Source organism: Geotrypetes seraphini, chromosome 2 (genome assembly GCF_902459505.1).
Source record: "Geotrypetes seraphini chromosome 2, aGeoSer1.1, whole genome shotgun sequence".
NCBI classification, from domain to species: domain Eukaryota; kingdom Metazoa; phylum Chordata; class Amphibia; order Gymnophiona; family Dermophiidae; genus Geotrypetes; species Geotrypetes seraphini.
Window position 1 is genome coordinate 292514956 of NC_047085.1, and position 18239 is coordinate 292533194.

At 43.6% G+C, this 18239-nt stretch overlaps 1 protein-coding gene across 6 annotated transcripts in view; it reads right to left on the reverse strand.

Moving 5' to 3' along the window:
- The window catches only part of CTNND2 (catenin delta 2), a 1866736-nt gene that overhangs the window by 724027 nt on the left and 1124470 nt on the right, over positions 1 to 18239 (reverse strand). For all 6 annotated transcript variants that reach the window (XM_033929835.1, XM_033929832.1, XM_033929833.1 and 3 more), the window contains one exon: positions 5174 to 5426. In XM_033929835.1, coding sequence (XP_033785726.1) covers positions 5174 to 5426 — 253 coding nt within the window. The remainder of the gene's footprint in view (positions 1 to 5173; positions 5427 to 18239) is intronic.

Genomic DNA, 18239 nt, shown 5'->3' on the forward strand with positions numbered 1-18239 from the left:
GCGTTCGTGTTCGGAGAGGCGTTTTGTAGCTGCCTCGATAGTGTCATCGAACAGTTCTTTTCCCACACAGGGGAGGTTTGCCAGCCGGTCCTGTAAGTTGGGGTCCATGTCGACCAGGCGCAGCCAAGCTAATCGGCGCATGGCGATAGCAAAGGCTGCCTCTCTGGAGGAGAGTTCGAAGCCATCGTAGGCCGCGTGGAATAGATGAAGGCGCAGGTTGGAGAGGGACTCCAAAAGCAGGCCGAACGTTCCTTGCCGGGAGGCCGGTAGGTCAGTCTCAAAGGCTCTCAATAGTCCAATGAGGTGTTTGAGGTAGGATGTGAAGGTGAAAGTGTAGCTTTGCACCCTGGAGGCCATCATTGCGTTTTGATATAGTCTCCTGCCGAATTTGTCCAAGGTTCGGCCTTCTCGGCCTGGGGGGACCGCTGCTGAGACCCGGGATGGGTGAGCCTTTTTCAGGGAGGATTCTACTAGCAGCGATTGGTGGGAGAGCTGTGGTTGTTCGAATCCCGGGTAAGGTACTGTGCGGTACTTGGCCTCCATTTTGGAGGGTACTGCTGTGACCATGTAGGGGGTTTCCAGGTTCCTGAAGAAGGCCTGTTGGAGTACCGGGTTAGGTGGTAAGCGAAGGGACTCTCTGGGCAGTGATGGCATATCCAGCTCCGCCAGGTACTCCTTAGAGTATCTGGAGTCGGACTGGAGGTCTAAGTCCAAGGCGTGGCCCATGTCCTGGACAAAGCGGGTGAAGGATGGGCGGGATGTTCCCGGGGCCCCGTGCGGGGTCGGTGAACGAGACCTTCGTCGGGTGGAGAAGGATGGGGAGGCTTCCCTCGAATATCGAGGTTCCTGCTCCGATCCATGCTCCGAGGCCGGGGAAGCACTGTGAGAGTGTTCCGGGGTTGTGGATCTTCGGTGTCTCGAGGAGCCCCTCGGAGACGATGCCGGGGTTCGGGGTACCGATCGATGTTGAATCGGTGACCTCGATCCGGACTCCCTCGGAGAATACCTGCGACCTTGGGTCGGGGTTCCGGTCCGAGGGGGAGTTCGGAGGATGCGCGGGTTGGAGAGTGATAACTCAGCCACCCTTAGTGGTCCTGTACGAGGTGTGGGAGAACGGCCTCGTAGAGTTGGTGAACCTCGGGCCTTCTTGGAGGTACGTCGGTTCGAGGTTTCTGTTGTTTTAGCCCGACGTTTTGCCCCTTGGCGGTCTGCGGAGGGAGAACGTCTCGGACGCCTCGGCGAGGAGTCCGAGGAGGATGGGATGCGGCGAGAATTGCGCACTTTTCCTTGAGGTTGCTCGATGCGAGGCTCAGGCTGGTCTGGCACATTCGGGGTCGAGGTCAAGGCCGATTGAAACTGGGCCATTGCAGCGGACAGCTCCGACGTGATCATCGCTCGGAGTAGGTCCTGGAAGACGGGCACGGACAGCATCGAAGGCATGTCCACTGCCTCGGTGCACTCCACCGGGGGCGACCTCGTGTCAGAGTATTCCCGTGTGGTGGAGGCACGGCCCGAAGGCTTGGAGGGCTTAGCCGGGGCTGTAAGCATGGGGCTTGCGCCATGCGTCGACGTTGTCCCCGAGGCTGGCTTCTTCGATGTTACGGAACCTGAAGAGGGAAGAGGGGACTTACCCGGAGCCGAAGCTTTCTGTTGTCCCGAGGACTTCGGAGCTGAGTCTCGAGGCGATGCTGAGGTATCCGGGGCCGAGGTCAAGGCCGAGGCCGAGACCGGGGCCGACCTCGAGGCCGAGGTGGAGGGTTGGTCCGGGGTGAAGAGATCCGCCATGCGAGCTTTTCTTCGACGGAGGGCCCGGTTCTGGAAAGTAGCACACTGGGGGCAGGAGTCGGTTGGATGAGCCGCCCCCAGGCAGAGAATGCACCGGCGATGCGGATCTGTGAGGGAAAGAAGCCGCTCACACCGGGTGCACTTTTTAAAGCCGGTCAAAGGCCGGGACATTAAATCGAAAGTAGCAGCGGCTCGATTAGCCACGTGGCCACGGGGACCCGGAAGCCTCCGGGTCGTCAAAAATGAAGCAGGAATCAAGTTAAAAGGTAAAGAATTCGCGCACAGCGACTTAATCGTGAAAAAACAAGAAAAAATCGCGGTGCTAGAAGGCAGTTGGGGCAGAGCCTGAAAAACACGACTTCTAGGCTCAGCGGAAAATTTTGAACTGGAGACCACGAGGGGATGCACCCCCTAGTGGAGCAGGAAGGCACGCATGCGTGGAGCAGCAGAGCAAACTTAAATCTTCAATCAAGTTTGCTTGAAAATGCTTCCGCATCGGGGCTCCGTAGATGACGTCACCCACATGTGAGAATATCATGACTGCTTGTCCTGGGATAAAATATGTTATCAATAATGCTCATGCAAGCATTCACAATGATGCTGAAAATTTGAGCCCAACAAGAAGAAACTATTAATGATCTACATGGAACGCGCTACCGGAGGATGTGATAAGCAGAAGCACACAACAGGGCTTCAAAGAGGGTCTGGACAGGTACCTGGAGGACAAAGGGATTGAGGGGTATAGATAGGAGTAGAGGTAGGTAATAGGGATAGAATTAGAGGATCAGAGGCAGTTACAAAATTAGTCATGGACATTGTTCAGGCAATTAGGCCTGATGGGCCGCCGCGGGAGCGGACCGCTGGGCAGGATGGACCTCTGGTCTGACTCAGCGGAGGCAACTTCTTATGTTCTTATCTGTGTCACACAGCGATGGGATAATCGCGCACCAGACACCAGCACACCGACAAGCCAGCGCTGAGAATTTGGCGCAAGAAAGAAGTGCACCGCGGGAAAACTTCATTTTAAAGAGCTCCGACAGGGAGTGTGGGGAAGTTCGCGCTGCCGTTGGGGGTATGTGGGGGGTGAAACCCCCCACATTGTAGAGAAAACTGAACTTTTCCTGACAAAAATCAGAAAAAGTTCAGTTTTCTCTATAATGCAGGGTTCCAACCCCCCAACCCTCCTCCCAACAGCAACGCGAACACTATGCAGTAAAGTGGGGGGTTCCGAACTCACACCCCGCTTCAGAGCTCTTTAAAATTAAGTTTTTCCACAGCGCGCTTCTTTCTTGTGCCAAATTGTCAGCGCAGAATTGTCGGCGCGCTGGTGTCTCGCGCGCAATAGATTATGAACTGTGTCACATACCAGCATACGCCAAACAGTTCATTTTTATTATTTCATTATTATTATTAAAATGTCTTAACACAGATCACCACAAATCTTACTATAAACAATGGGCCCAATATTCAGACTGAGACCACAGAAGTTAGCTGGGTGCTGAGCCTGGATATTCGATGCCAGACCATTTCTGGTTCTTTTTTTGGCTGCCATAAACTTAAATGGCCAAGTCGATATTCAGCGCTGGCTAGCTAGCTAAGTTTATACTTGCAGACGTAATCAAAAAATGAAGGCCAGATTACACATTTCTGAGTGCATGGGAATTTCACAGGGTATATAAACAAGTTGACATATTAGCATTTTTTATGAGATTAGTCTTTTCTCTTTATATTAAGTTTATACTTGGCCAAAGATAGACCAGCTATTTAAGTGGCCTGATTAGCTGGTTGGCGCATTAAATTTCACAGCCAGCTAGTCACTAAGCGCTAATATTCAGCAGCCATCTTACGATGAATATTAGCACTTAGCTGACTTACAAGAGCTGTTAAATAGTACTGAATATTGGGTGGAATATGTCAAGAAGCAATTATACCTTCAGCAGTGTAGTTTAATTTTTCCACGAACATTAAAATGTCTGTCAATACTGTTTGTGCCCTCCTCCATTTCACTGCGATCTTTAAAGCAGCAGGGAATCTCAAGTGAAACCCCTCCCTCCCCCCAAATCTATGCTAAAATCTTCCACAATAAAATAATACCTGCACATGGAGAACAAAGGGAAGCTAGGGGTCAGCTGGCAACATTTTGGATTTTGGTGACAGGCAGAGCAGAGACAATTACTCTGTTTTAGGAGTAGACTAAGAAAAAGGATGGGAAGTAGATGTGGGAGTCTTTCTTATTATATTTGCATGGGGTGCAGTATATGGAACCATGGGCTACTAGGCCAGAATCTGTTTGGGAGCAGGCCTAAGAGGTGATCTCCATTAGAGAGAGGGCAAAGGGATAATCTGTGCTGTTCTATTAGGGGGGCAGGGAAAGGGAGGTGTGGATTTTGTGCCAGTGGTTCACACAGGGATGGCTTCGCCTTTAAATGCATGACCAGTTAGCTACATAAGATTTATTAAGTGTTTAATATCCTTTAATGAATCCCTTATTCATATTAACATTAAGGCCCTAAAAGACACCAAAATAGTTTAAAGACCTGATCATAATTTTACAACTTTCAGCTTTTCACTTACTAGCTTAGAAAACAAAAAGGGAAAGGGAATGGGACTTGTATACTGCTTTTTCTGTGATTACACATTCAAAGTGATTTACATATACAGTATAGAGGTATTTATTTTGTACCTGGGTCAATAGAGGATTAAGTGATTTGCCCAGGTCACAAGGAATAGCACTGGGATTTGATCCCATAACCTCTGGATATAGAATCAGCAGCTCTACCACTAGGCCACTCCTCACCTCTCAAGAGAAAAATGTGCTTCTCGGATCCACATTTTCTGATAGGCAGTGAAAATGCACTCTAATTTACAAATCATACATTTTAAATCACCAAATAAACATATATCCATTACATGAAATGGTTTCAAGTCTTCTGGTTATCATTTTGTTTTCCAACCAGATACCTGAAGCTCAATTTTGTGACCTTAAAAAAAGGACAATCACCACCAGAAACAACAATGTTCAGAAGAAGAACATTAAAAGGTCCCATTAACCAAAGTCATTACAACTGCAATACAAAGCCACATGACTAAAGGAGCTTTTTCTGGTCAATGCAGGACACCTGCATTCAGTTTTTCATCACCACCAGAAAGAAAAGAATGATTATAAATGTGTTCTATGTTGAAATGCAGCCTGTATTCCAAAAAGCCCACAACAGAACAAAGCAGTAAAACATAAGGAACTCAAAACACTGAAAAGAATACCCACTTGTCTTCATCTTGGTGTGTGTTCTTTTCATTACATAGACTTGCTGTGCCAAAGTAACTGCATTAAAAGACATTGAATATGACAAAAGCACGGTGAGACACAAAATAAAAAAGTTTCACCCACCTGGGATCTTTCTGAATGCTATCAATAGAAGGTGATCTGGCCAAAGTCCCCTCTGGCGGGATGGCTGGCCCAGATTTGCTGTATGGTGATTCCACGGAAGGACAATACTGCAGCTGTCGGTAAGGGTCTGCGTAATTGGAAGCTGGGCCGGCAGCATAGCTGGCCCTCTGGAAGGTCGCCGTTGCATTCTGGTTGCCATGCTGGCTGCCTGTGCGCTGTAAGGGTACGGAGTCGACACCAGGGGAAGATGGGGCTACGACAGGAAAGTAGGGACAAAGTAAAAAATTGAGGACCCATTCATAGACATAGTTAACCAGGTCTAGGCAGAGGAAAAAAATATAAAATGCATCAACAGGGGGGTTTGAAAAATGTAAGGAAGAAAACAAGAACAGCACAGTATTTGAAACCATGGAGATGTTAAACATTTTGTTGAGTAAAATAATCTCTCTCTTACCTATCATGAAGGTCTAATTGAATGTAAGTGTACAAAATGAATATTTTACCAGCTGCATAAATTTGATATACGGTATGTTTTTAAAAAAATTGTTCTAGGCAAATAAGATGACCAGAAAATGAATACAAGATGCATAATCACAATACACAGTTTCAAAAGGACAAAGTTTCATCAGGAATCTGGACTTTGTTTCAGTAAGAGTAAAAGTTACTGATAATGTTTTAATTGTAAACCTGTAAGCCAAGAACAGCTGTTGAGATATATTTCAGCCTTCTTCTGAATCCTAGTATCTGTAAGTCTTACTAAATCCCTGTGTACTGAAGTCTCAGCTTTACCAAGGTTATCTTCAATAGATGTTCTACTTAAGGTTATGTATTTTTCATAAAAACTACTTTCAGACACCAGACATCTCTAAAACCTCTTCTTTTTCTCAGACATGTCAAAAAAACCCCTGCAGAAAACCTGTTCTCCTAACTGGCCATATGGCTGGTTTAAGTGTTTGTGCATTACTTTTAGACATATATAAGTGGTTATGCTAGCATTCTATAAAGGAAAATAGGCACCTGTGTTTCTTTACAAGATACAATTTTACTGGGTGTTCTCTGGAGCTATAGGTGTCTAGTTATAGAAACACCCTCTTAAGTGCCAAGAGCAATGATATTTTGACATTTATGTCACTAAATTCTACATTGTCCGGGATGTAAATAGCACACAAGACGTTCCTATAGTGTTCTGGGAGTGGCAGTAACCCATATCCTGCAGGAACTGAGACAGAGGGGGGCATTCTGTCACAGGGTGCCAAACAACAAAGGTACTAAGCTTATACAAAGACACTTACTTGCATATGCATACTTAGAGAATATTATTGTAAACCAAAATCAGTGTGTCTAAATATACCGTAAGCATACTTCTACAACAGCTCTTTGATTCACATAAATGGTAGTGCCTAAATGTGACATTTACACATGTAATTTACAGTATTCTGTAAGTTGTGCATATATATATATATGTTCTTCTCCTATGAACGCCCCCTCCTTAACAATTATGTGCTAAGTCATTTGTGCATATAAGAGTGCGTCTATCTGAATCAACAACATTATGATGAAATTTAATCATGCCTATTGGTTTCGTATCCTTGAGTTCTGCCATGCCAGTTCAAACAAGAGGGCTGTGACTCTTTTCTACCAGCAGAGATAGATAAAAACATTCCAATGACATTTAGTAATATAGGCTGTGTGGAATTTTCTAGTACAGAAAAATTATGCCTTACCTGATAATTTTCTTTCCTTTAATTATAGCAGATGAATTCAGAGACTTGTGGGTTACGACCATCCACCAGCAGGTGGAGACATAGAGTACTAAACTGAACTCTGTCATATAGGATGGTATGCTCTTTGGTCAGTTAGTATTTCTCATAACAAAGCAGAAAGGAACAATTAAGCACTTCCTTCCTCCTAAGCACTACATTCCTCCTTCCTCACAAAGAAAAAGTATAAATAATAACTATGAATAGGAACATACAGCAAACATTCTTAACAGAGAAATTAACTGAGATACAAATTAGAACAGTGAAAGACAGGGTGAGATTTTGAATTGATCTGTTGTAATTAAAGGAAAATCATCAGGTAATTTATCCTTATCGTCATCAGCAGATGAATCCAGACTTGTGGGATATAGCAAAGCAGTCCTTAAAGTAAATAGGGTGGGAATCAGAAACACTCATGTAGAAACCAACACTCAAAATATGTCTCTGACAAAATTACGATATGTGGTATGCAGTGTTCCCTCTAAGCGGGCGGGTGTTGTGAGCAAACTTTTTTCACTGTGAGCTAAAAATATCGGGCGCCAGCAAGTTATGAGCCAAATAAATATGTTGCTTTCTACCACAGAACTTCCTTACGTTTGTATGGAATCTATCCCCTTTCAACTTTAGAGAGTGCCCTCTCGTTCTCCCTGCCTTAGCTACTAAGTCTATTCCCTTCAGTACCTTGAATGTTTCTATCATGTCCCCTCTCAATCTCCTCTGCTCAAGGGAGAAGAGGCCCAGTTTCTCTAATCTTTCGCTGTACGGCAACTCCTCCAGCCCCTTAACCATTTTAGTTGCTCTTCTCTGGATCCTTTCGAGTAGTACCGTGTCCTTCTTAAAGTACCAGTGCTGGACGCAGTACTCCAGGTGAGGGCGTACCATGGCCCGGTACAGCAGCATGATAACCTTCTCTGTCTCTTCAGTCCAGCATCTGCCCCTTCCATTCACTGTCTGTCTTTCCCTGCCATCTCTCCTCCTGCCCCCCCCCACCCCCCAATTTGGTCTAGCATCCATCATCTTCCTTCTGTTCCCCTCATGGTCTGGCATCTCTATCCTTCCCTCCCCCCTGTGGTTTTTTAGCATATCTCTCTTCTCATTTCCTCCACTCAGATCTGATCATTCTCTGCTCTCTCTTCCCTTTTCTTCTCTGGTCTTCCTTCTCTATTTTCTGCCTCCATCTAAATTAAATTCTTTCTTACTATTTAGTCCCGTTTCCCTCTTTTCACTGTGTCTACACACAGCTTGTCACCCCTTTCCCTCACCCCTCCATTATCTTACTATTTTCTTCCCCCTTTATTTATCTCCTCCTTCCATCCAGTATGTGTTCTTTCCCCACTTCCATTCAGCATCTGCTCTCCCTTCTCAACTGACATCCATCTGCCTTCTGCTCTCTCTCCCTTCTTCTCACTTCCATCATCTGTCCCCTTCTCTCTCTCTTTCATCTCCTCCATTCCATCATCTGCCCCTTCTCTCTCTCTCTCTCTCTCCCCCCCCCCCCAACTTCCATCATCTGCCCCCCTTCCCCTCACCTTTGTGGGTCACTTTCTTTCCCCTGAGGGTGGCTCATGTCACAGGGGAAGCTTTGGCCGAGCAGAACCGCTTGATTGACAGTGGAACTTACTTGATTGATGTCGATGCTGGGGCCCGTTGCCGTTTGAAGGAAAAAAAAAAAGGTGGAAAAAAGGAACCTGTAAAGGCGAGAGGAAGGGAAACCTCCAGGACAGCTGCTTTTTGCCCTCCTTCAGCGGCCCAAGAGTTCAGACCAGCAGCGGCAGCTCTGTATGCTTTTAACTTCGGCACAGAGCTGCCCCTAATCAATAGTTTAGCGCGGTTTCATGAGGCAGCCTCGGGGCCTTTGATAGCCGGCCCGCTTCGATGATGCGATGTGGGCCGGCCTAGCAAAGGCCCCGAGGCTGCCTTATGAAACCGCGCTAAACTATTGATTAGGGGCAGCTCTGTGCCGAAGTTAAAAGCATACACAGCTGCCGCTGCTGGTCTGGAGGTGCGGAGACAAGGCAGGAGGCAAACGCGGTGGAAGGCAGGAGTCCCGGCACAGCGACTGCAACAGGAAGTTGCAAGTCAGCTGACGCCGGCCTTTCGTTGCGGCGGGGACCGAATCCTTCGCGGACCGGCAAGATTTTGTTTGCGGACCGGCGGTTGAAGAACTGTGCTCTACACTGTGTGCGCTGTGACGAGAAACTTGTGCGCTGCGAGGTAATATTTTGAGCGCCAGCGCACCCCAGCGCAGCTTAGCGGGAACACTGCGTGCTTGAACATTGAATGCAGAGAGGACTAGGCAGTTACCGTATATACTTGAATATAAGACGATCCAAATATGTCGAGACCCCCATTTCCCCCCCAAAAGGAGGAAAAATGATTGACTCAAATATAAGATGGGGGCTTAATATTCAAGTGCCATGCCCTGCCAGGATCTGCACCCAGTGTCCCCTCCCTAACACCCTCCCCTGCCAGGCTCTGCACATAGCCCCTCTCCCTGCCAGGTTTTGCACCCAGCCCCTTTCCCTCCTTACCCTGCAAGGCTCTGAACCCAGCCAACTTCCCTCCCTACCCTACCAGGCTATGCAGCCAGCCCCATCCCTGCCAGGCTCTGAACCCAGTCCCCCTCACTCCCTGCCAGGCTCTGAACCCTGTCCCCCCTCCCTGCCCTGTACCCTCTTCCCACTCTGGTGGTCTAGTGGTAGGCCAGGACAGGAGGGATCCCTCCCGTCTCCCATCCCGGCTGAGTCTAACAATTTTTTTACCCTCACGTACCTTTTTTCGCATTTCTGGTGGTCCAGCGGTGTATGGGCAGTAGCAAGATTTCCGCACTCCTGCCCCGCACTGAGCCCCTCCATCAGATCTCACAACCAGTGGTGCACCCGGCACATAGGAGCAAACTTTTCGAGCTCCTGCCCAGCCCTGTGCTGCTCCTTGAATGGGACTGTCTGTTCCATGAATGGGACTCATGGGACTCGTGATAACTGGCGGCAGTCATTCAAGGAGTGGCACAGAGCAGGGCAGGGGCTTGAAAAGCTCGCTCCTGTATGCTGGCTGCGAGATCTAAGAGAGGGGCTCAGCGCGGGGCAGGAGTGTGGAAAGCTTGTTCCTGCCCATACACCACTGGACCAGGAGGTAGTAAAAATGGTTAGAATTCGGTCAGGACAGGAGAGATCCCTCCTGTCCCGGCCTACCAGGTCATAAGACAGGCCGGCAGAGGTCTGCAGCAAGAATGGGAGGGGGGTCAGGTGGTCACTGAGTGAAGACCCAAATATAGGATGAGACCCCCATTTTTGGGCCATTTTTTTGGCCCCAAACTCTCATCCTATATTCGAATATATATGGTAATTTACAGATTTTTTTTTCTAATGAATAAACCCCAGATTGTGCCCAAAAGGTCAAAAGGGCTCTATTTGAATGAACCCGGAGAGAAAATAGGGGCTGCTTTCCTGAAAAATATAAAATGAATTATAGCCTTCCTAATCTTGTGAGCAATGATCAGCTTAGAGGCTGTGTTTTCTCGATTCAGTCCTGAGGGGAGGATGAAAACATTGGTACATGATGGCAGATAAAGGCCAAATGGCCCATCTAGTCTGCCCATTCACAGTAACCATTATATCTTTCTCTCTCCGAGAGATCCTATGTGCCTATCCCAGGCCCTCTTGAATTCATAAACAGGCTCTGTCTCCACTACCTCTTCTGGGAGACTGTTCCATGCCTCTATCACCCTTTCTGTAAAAAAAAAGTATTTCCTTAGATTACTATCATCTCTTAACCATCCTGTGCCCTCTCATTGCACATTTTCCTTTCAAATGAAAGAGACTTGACTCATGTGCATTTACATTACGTAGGTATTTAAACATCTGTCATATCTCCCCTCTTCTGCCTTTCCTACAAAGTATACAGATTGAGATCTTTAAGTCTGTCCCCATACACCTTATGATAAAGACTACATACCATTTTAGTAGCCTTCCTCTGGATCAACTCCATCCTTTTTACTGTATATCTTTTTAAAGGTTCAGCCTCCAGAATTGTATATAATATTCTAAATGAGGTCTCATCAAAGTTTTATACAGGGGCATCAATACCTCCTTTTTCCTACTGGCCATACTTCTCCCTATGCAACTTAGCATCCTTCTAGCTTTCACTATCACTTTTTCAACCTGTATGGCCACTTTAAGATCATCACATACAATCACACCCAAGTCCCACTCTTTTGTCATGCACATAAGTTCTTCACCCCCAAACTGTACCATTCCCTTGATTTTTTTGCAGCCCAAATGCATGACCTTGCATTTCTTAGTATTAAATTTTAGCTGCCAAATTTCAGACCATTCTTCAAGCTTCACCAGGTCATTTTTTATGTTATTTACACCATGCGGCGTGTATAATCTATTGCAGATTTTGGTATCATCTGCAAAGAGGTAATTTGAGTGACAAAATTCATTGGTAGCTTATTGGTACTTAATTAGAACCCGACTGATATCAAGATGATGCAGCATTCAAAAGTCCTTCTTATAATCCTCCTCCAAAGAGAACAGAAGAAACAAAGGTTCATTCAAGTGAAATTTAGATACCACCTTAGGCAGAAAAGGAGAAACTGTGCAAATGGGCACTCCCCCTTCTAGAAATATAGAAATTAATCTATACAAGAAAACGCTAGCAATTCAGAGATCCTACATGTGGACGAGATTATGACAAGAAAAATAAACTTGATGTAAGATCTTTTAAAGTAGCTTTCCTTAGAGGCTCAAAAGGTGCCTTCTGTAGGGATTGAGGAACAGTGTTAAGATTCCACTCAGGGCAAAGATGTTGAAGAGGAGGCTCAAAAAATGTTCTACATCTGGATGAGCAGCTAAGGACGACTTCCAAATTCAATTCCAGCATCAAGCCAGGGCTACTACCTGAACTCTTACAGAAATGTAAGCCAGCCTTTTCTTAAGGTCCTCCTAGAAGAATGCCAAAATTGTGGCAAAGACACATATAAGGGAGACAAAGCCCTTTCTGAACACCAAGCTTCAAAAACTTGCCGGACTCGAACATAAAAAGGAATTCTATATCAGAAAATCTGAAAACAGCAGCAGCAGTACTTCAAGGCATTATTTCTTACCCCTGTGCTCTCCAATGTTTTAATGAAAACATCGAGGAAGTATTTTGATTTTTCAAACATGGATGGTGTTTTCAAATATATGCAGATGCCATCATCAGAATCATGATTTCTTCTTTAGTATCATTAGAATATAGTTTAGCTGATATTGCTTTAGAAGTATGGAAGCTTGAGCCATCCAATATTGAAAAAGTCAAATATGGCAATTATGCTACCTTCTAGGGCAGGGGTAGGGAACTCCGGTCCTCGAGAGCCATATTCCAGTCGGGTTTTCAGGATTTCCCCAATGAATATGCATTGCAAGCAGTGCATGCAAACAGATCTCATGCATATTCATTGAGGAAATCCTGAAAACCCGACTGGAATACGGCTCTTGAGGACCGGAGTTCCCTACCCCTGTTCTAGGGAATTGTCATGTAGGTCACTTATTATCATAAATAAGAAATATATGTTGGAATCCACTTTAAAAGTTTTAGGAATAGTACTGGATTCTCATTTGTCAATGAAAGAACAAGTTAAACAACTGTTTAAAAGAACATTTGTTAAATTTAAACAAATTTAGGTTATCAAGAAATTTTCTGATCAGGATCGTTTTCAACGGTGATGCAGACAGTAGTAGTATCCCAATTTGATTACTGCAATTCATTATATTTGGGATGTACTAGGACATCTATCTGCTGTCATGTTTCTATGAGATAATGGTTACTGTGGATGGGTAGACTAGATGGGCCATTTGAACTTTATCTACCATCATGTTTCTATAAAATGATTGTAAGTATTACAGAATACTATTGCAACAATGATTTATGGAAAATTTATATTTGATAGAGCAACACCATTCTTAAGGAGCCTACATTGGCTTCCAATTGAAGTCTGTTGGCAGTTTAAGATTTATACATTGGAATATATGATAACACAAGTTTTCAAGTTTTTTTCAAGTTTCAGGTTTATTAGGTTTTTATATACCGCCTATCAAGATTATCTAAGCGGTGTTTACAATCAGGTACTCAAGCATTTTTCCCTATCTGTGCCAGTGGAGGGGCACAAGGAGCAGTATAAGGTTTAAACCCACAACCCCAGGGTGCTGAGGCTGTAGCTCCAATCACTGCACCACACACTCTACAATACTTAGTTTCTCTAATATGGTTTTTTCGTTCAAAGGAAAATCATACTCAGTTATTTCCTACTTTTCAAAATGTAAAACTTCAACCAGTTTTTGCCTATAAAGCAGCATTTCATTGGAAAGAGGAAACGAGAGTTGCCATGGTTAAAAGATGAAGTGAAAGAGGATATTAAAACGCCCCAAAAATCCTATAAAGAATCGAAAAAGGTTCGGAATGAAGAAAATAAGAAGAGACATAAGCACTAGCAAGTTAGATGCAAAGCATTGATAAAGAAAGCTAAGAAAGAATATGAAGAGAAACTTGCCAGAGGGAAAAAATCATAATAATTTTTTTAAAGTACATCAGAAGCAGAAAACCTGTGAGGGAATCCATGGAACTGTTGGATGATCAAGGATCAAAAGGGCCACTCAGGGAGGATAAGGCCATAGCAATGAATTTTTTGCTTTGGTCTTTATGGAAGAAGATGTAAGACAGGGGTGCTTAATACGTCGATCGTAATCGACCAGTAGATCGGGAAGGCAACGCGAGTCAATCGCAGAGCCCATCCAGGCTGATCAGCCTTCCTTTCCCCAAAGTCCCCCACCGCCGCCCCAAGCTCTCTCTGCAGAAGTGTCGGACCGACCAGCATTCCTCTCCCTGACGTCAATTCTGAGGTCAGAGAGGAAGTTCTGGGCCACCCAATCGCTGCCTGGCTGGGCCAGAACTTCCTCTTCGATGTCAGAATTGACGTCGAGGAGCGGAATGCTGGTCAGCGTGACACTTCTGCAGGGAGAGCTTGGGGCGGCGGTGGCTTGGGGGCTTGTTCCCTGATTGCGGCGGTGGCAAACATAGTGGCTTGGGGGCCTGTTCCCCGATGGCAGCGGCAGCAAACCTAGTGGCCTGGGGGAGGGCAGGGAGAAATAAAGAAAGGGGGCAGGCAGGGAGACAGAAAGAAGGGGGGGGGGGGCAAGAAGACAAAGAAAGAAGGGAAACAGAAAGAAATGAGGAACAGGGAGACAGAAAGAAAGGGGGCATAGAGAGAGAAATAAAGAAAGAAAGGGAGGCAGGGAGACAGAAAGAAAGAAGGGGGCAGGGAGAAAGGAAGAAAAAGTTGGGGGAGAGGAAGCATACAGGAGGCTGAAAGAAGGGAAGAAATATTGGATGCATAGTCAGAAGAAAGTGCAACCAGAGACTCATAAAATCACCAGACAACAAAGGTAGGAAAATGCTTTTATTTTCAATTTAGTGATCAAAATGTGTCTGTTTTGAGAATTTATATCTGCTGTTTATATTTTGCACTATGGCTCCCTTTTACTAAACTGCAATAGCGGTTTTTAGCGCAGGGAGCCTATGAGTGTCGAGAGCAGCGTGAGGCATTCAGCACAGCTCCCTGCTTTAAAAACTGCTATCGTGGTTTAGTAAAAAGGAAGGGTGTATATTTTTGTATGGTTGTTACTGAGGTGACATTGCATAGAGTCATCTGCCTTGACCTCTTTGAAAAAACCCCGGAATATGAATGATAATTAACATTTTTTCTGCCTTTCAGTGTAGTGTGTTTGGTTTTTTAAAATTTATTGTTGGTAGATCATTTTGATTTGGTCATTTTAAAAGTAGCTCGCAAGCCCAAAAGGTGTGGGCACCCCTGATGTAAGAGATCTAACAGAAACAGAAATGGTTTTCAAAGGTGATGATGCGGAGAAACTGAAAGAAATCTCAGTGAATCTGAAAGGTGTACTTAGCTAAATCGACAAGTTAAAAAGTAATAAATCACCTGGACCGGATGGTATACATCCCAGGGTATTAAAAGAACTCCAACATGAAATTGCTGACCTGCTGTTAGTGACTAACTAATATTGTCTGTAGTACCTGATGATTGGAGGGTGGCCAATGTTATGCCATAATAGTTCGAGGCAGTTTACAATAAGAAGTACTGGACAATCAGTGAGAAACAATGCAAATCATCAGAAATATATACAAGATAAAAAAATTAAAACAAAGAATCTTTAGGTTACAAATCGATCAAACAACTGCATTTTTACTAATTTTCTAAAAATAAAGTAAGATGGAGCAGGCATAATAATATTACCCAGCCAGTCATTCATTTTACCTGCCTGAAAAGCAAGAGTTCTATCTAGATATCTTTTAAAACGACAAGCATTTACTGTTGGGTAAGCAAACATATGGATTCTGCGTGTAGGCCTATTAGAATGGTCTAAAAAAAATGAGAGACCAGATACGCAGGAGCCATACCAAATATAGATTTAAAACAGATACAGGAAAATTTAAACAGAACTCTTGCCTCCATCGGTAACCAGTGTAGTTTTTGATAATAGGGAGTAAATGTTCCCATTTTTTCAAACCAAAAATCAGCCGAGCTGCTGAATTTTGAATAATTCGGAGTCTTTTTAGGGTTTTCTTGGATGTTCCCAAATAAATAATATTGCAATAGTCAAGCATACTTAAGATGGAAGACTGAACTAGAAGACAGAATGATACTACATCAAAATATTTTCCAAGTTTCCAAGTTTCCAAGTTTAATAAATATTTGATTGATCGCTTTATCAATTTCAAAGCGATTAACAAAAGTTTAAAATTACAATATGTAAAATTTACATAAAAACAAACAAACAAGACAAAACAAATTCATTACTGGACGAAATGGAAACAATAGGGTAAGTAAGGGGAGAAGTTACAATTTATTTGTGTAGAGTAGAGAACAAGTAAGGGAAAAACACATGTTGGTGGGATAAAGGAAGAATAAAAAAAAAAAAAAAAAAAAATTTATTATAAAATAAAAGAAAAAAACCGAATAAAATTTAAGTAATGAAGGCGTCATTAAATAAAAAAGTTTTAAGATTACTTTTAAATTTATCCAAATTAGATTCTTCACGTAGATAGATAGGGAGAGAATTCCAAGTATGGGGAGCTGTAACTGAAAAGATGTATTGTCGACGTGTATTGATTATTTTTAATGAAGGAATTGTTAATAATCGCTGTTTATCTGATCTTAAAGTTCTGTTGGAAGAATAAGGAATTAGTAATTTATAAAGGAATGCAGGAAATTTTGATTGAAGAGATTTAAATGTAAGTAGGCAGAGCTTATAAATTATTCTGTGGGCAACAGGGAGCCAATGGGCCTCCTTGAGGAGAGGAGTGATATGATCAAATTTTTTTGCATTAGTAATAAGTCTGATAGCAGTATTTTGTATTATCTGCAAACGCTTGATCTCCTTTTGAGCAATACCTTGAAACAGCGCATTGCAATAATCTAATTTGGATATAATGAAGGAATGAATAAGAATCTTTAAAGAAGTAGTGTCGAATAATTTAGAGATTGATCGTATTTGTCTGAGTCTGAAAAATGATGATTTAATAACGCAATTGATGTGGTCATGAAAGGAAAGTTTATTGTCAAGAATAACTCCGAGAATTTTTGTTTTTGATACCACTTGTAACGGAGATCCAAGAATGGAAATTGGGGATATAAAGGTTGGATTGTCTTTCCAAGGAAAGAGTAATATATTTGATTTAGTTATGTTTAGTGCTAAACGATTCATGTTAAGCCATTGATGTACCTTTTCAAGTTTTGTATTGATCTGAGTTATATCGGAAAAATTAGTAGGGTCAATAGGATGTAAGAGTTGTATGTCATCGGCGTAGGCGAATGTAGTAAAGCCGATGGATTGACATAAAGTTAACAAGGGTGCCAGAAATATATTAAATAAAAGAGGGGATAGTATGGAACCTTGAGGGATGCCATGCTGAGAGGAGAAAATGTCGGAAGTCGTGTTATTAAAGGAGACTACAGAAGTTCGATTTGTGAAATAAGATTGGAACCAGGCTAATACTTGATCTGAAATACCTATTGATTGAAGTCTGTTTATTAATAATTCGTGGTCAATTGTATCAAAGGCCGCCGAGTTTCCATAAGATCAAGAAACATTTTCTGACTAACAAATCCGTATGTTCTTCTAAGGTGAGATGCCAGTCCAATATCATCCCCAAGATTTTTATGGAATAGTCTATAGGAAAATCCTGACCATTTAAAAATACTGACGTATTTTTCAGAGTTAAGTTTCAATTTAAATTCAGTCATCCACAATTCAATCTGATTTAAAATAAAGGATACATGTTTTTTTTTATCTCAGGAGTCAAGTTAGTAAGAGGAACAACTATAGTGATGCAATCCGCATAGATATAAAATTTCACTTTTAGGCTTAGCAATAAATTCCCCAGTGATGCAAGATAAATGTTAAGCAATGTGGAAGATAAGGGAGAACCCTGAGGGACTCCACAAAAATTTACCCAACAACAAGATTGTTTGTCATCACTATAAACTTAAAAAATGCGGCAGACTGCTGGGTCTTCCCTCTGCTGAAGGGGGACTACAGCCTCCTGAACTCCAGGCTCTGACCAAGGCACCAAATCCCCCAGAAGGGACGAGTCACTCTGGGACAGTAAAGGCACATAATTCGACTTCCAGTCTCCCCAGTCATTATCTGCTCTGCTCAAGATTCTCTGCTGGACAGCAAACACTTGGAGAAGCCAAGTCACTTGAGCAGTCCTCAGCACTCCCTTGATTGAGGTAGGAGACTATTGATAATTTAAATAGGCTTTCTATAGAAAGTTGACAAATCTGGTGTAAAGCCCGGTGTAAAGCATCCTTCAGCATTCTGCTTTACTTTTTCCTAGGCTCCGCAGAGTTCAGGCACCTGCACTTCACTTGGTCTCATTCTAAAGGCTCGGGGGAGGTGGGGCGGTTGTTTTCCTGGACCAGGATGCCTTCTGCAATCCTCCAACCTTAGAGATACCAGAGGGGGCAAAGTCCGAGGCTCCCACCTCCCTCCTTTAGGCACATGATATATGGTCACTGTTCAGAAGGCCATCCATTGCAAATCTGGCATGATATAGGGGTATCTCTAGCAAAGGAGTCCATCCCTAGTGTTTTTAAGGCAAAATGATAAGTTTTGAAGCAGATGGAGTGGAGGTTTTATAAGCATAATCAGGAAATCCAAGATGGCTGCCACAGCAGTGTGGTCGTGTCAAAAACAGCCCGGGAAACCCCACTAATGGATAAAAAAAAATTCAGGGAAGGGTTT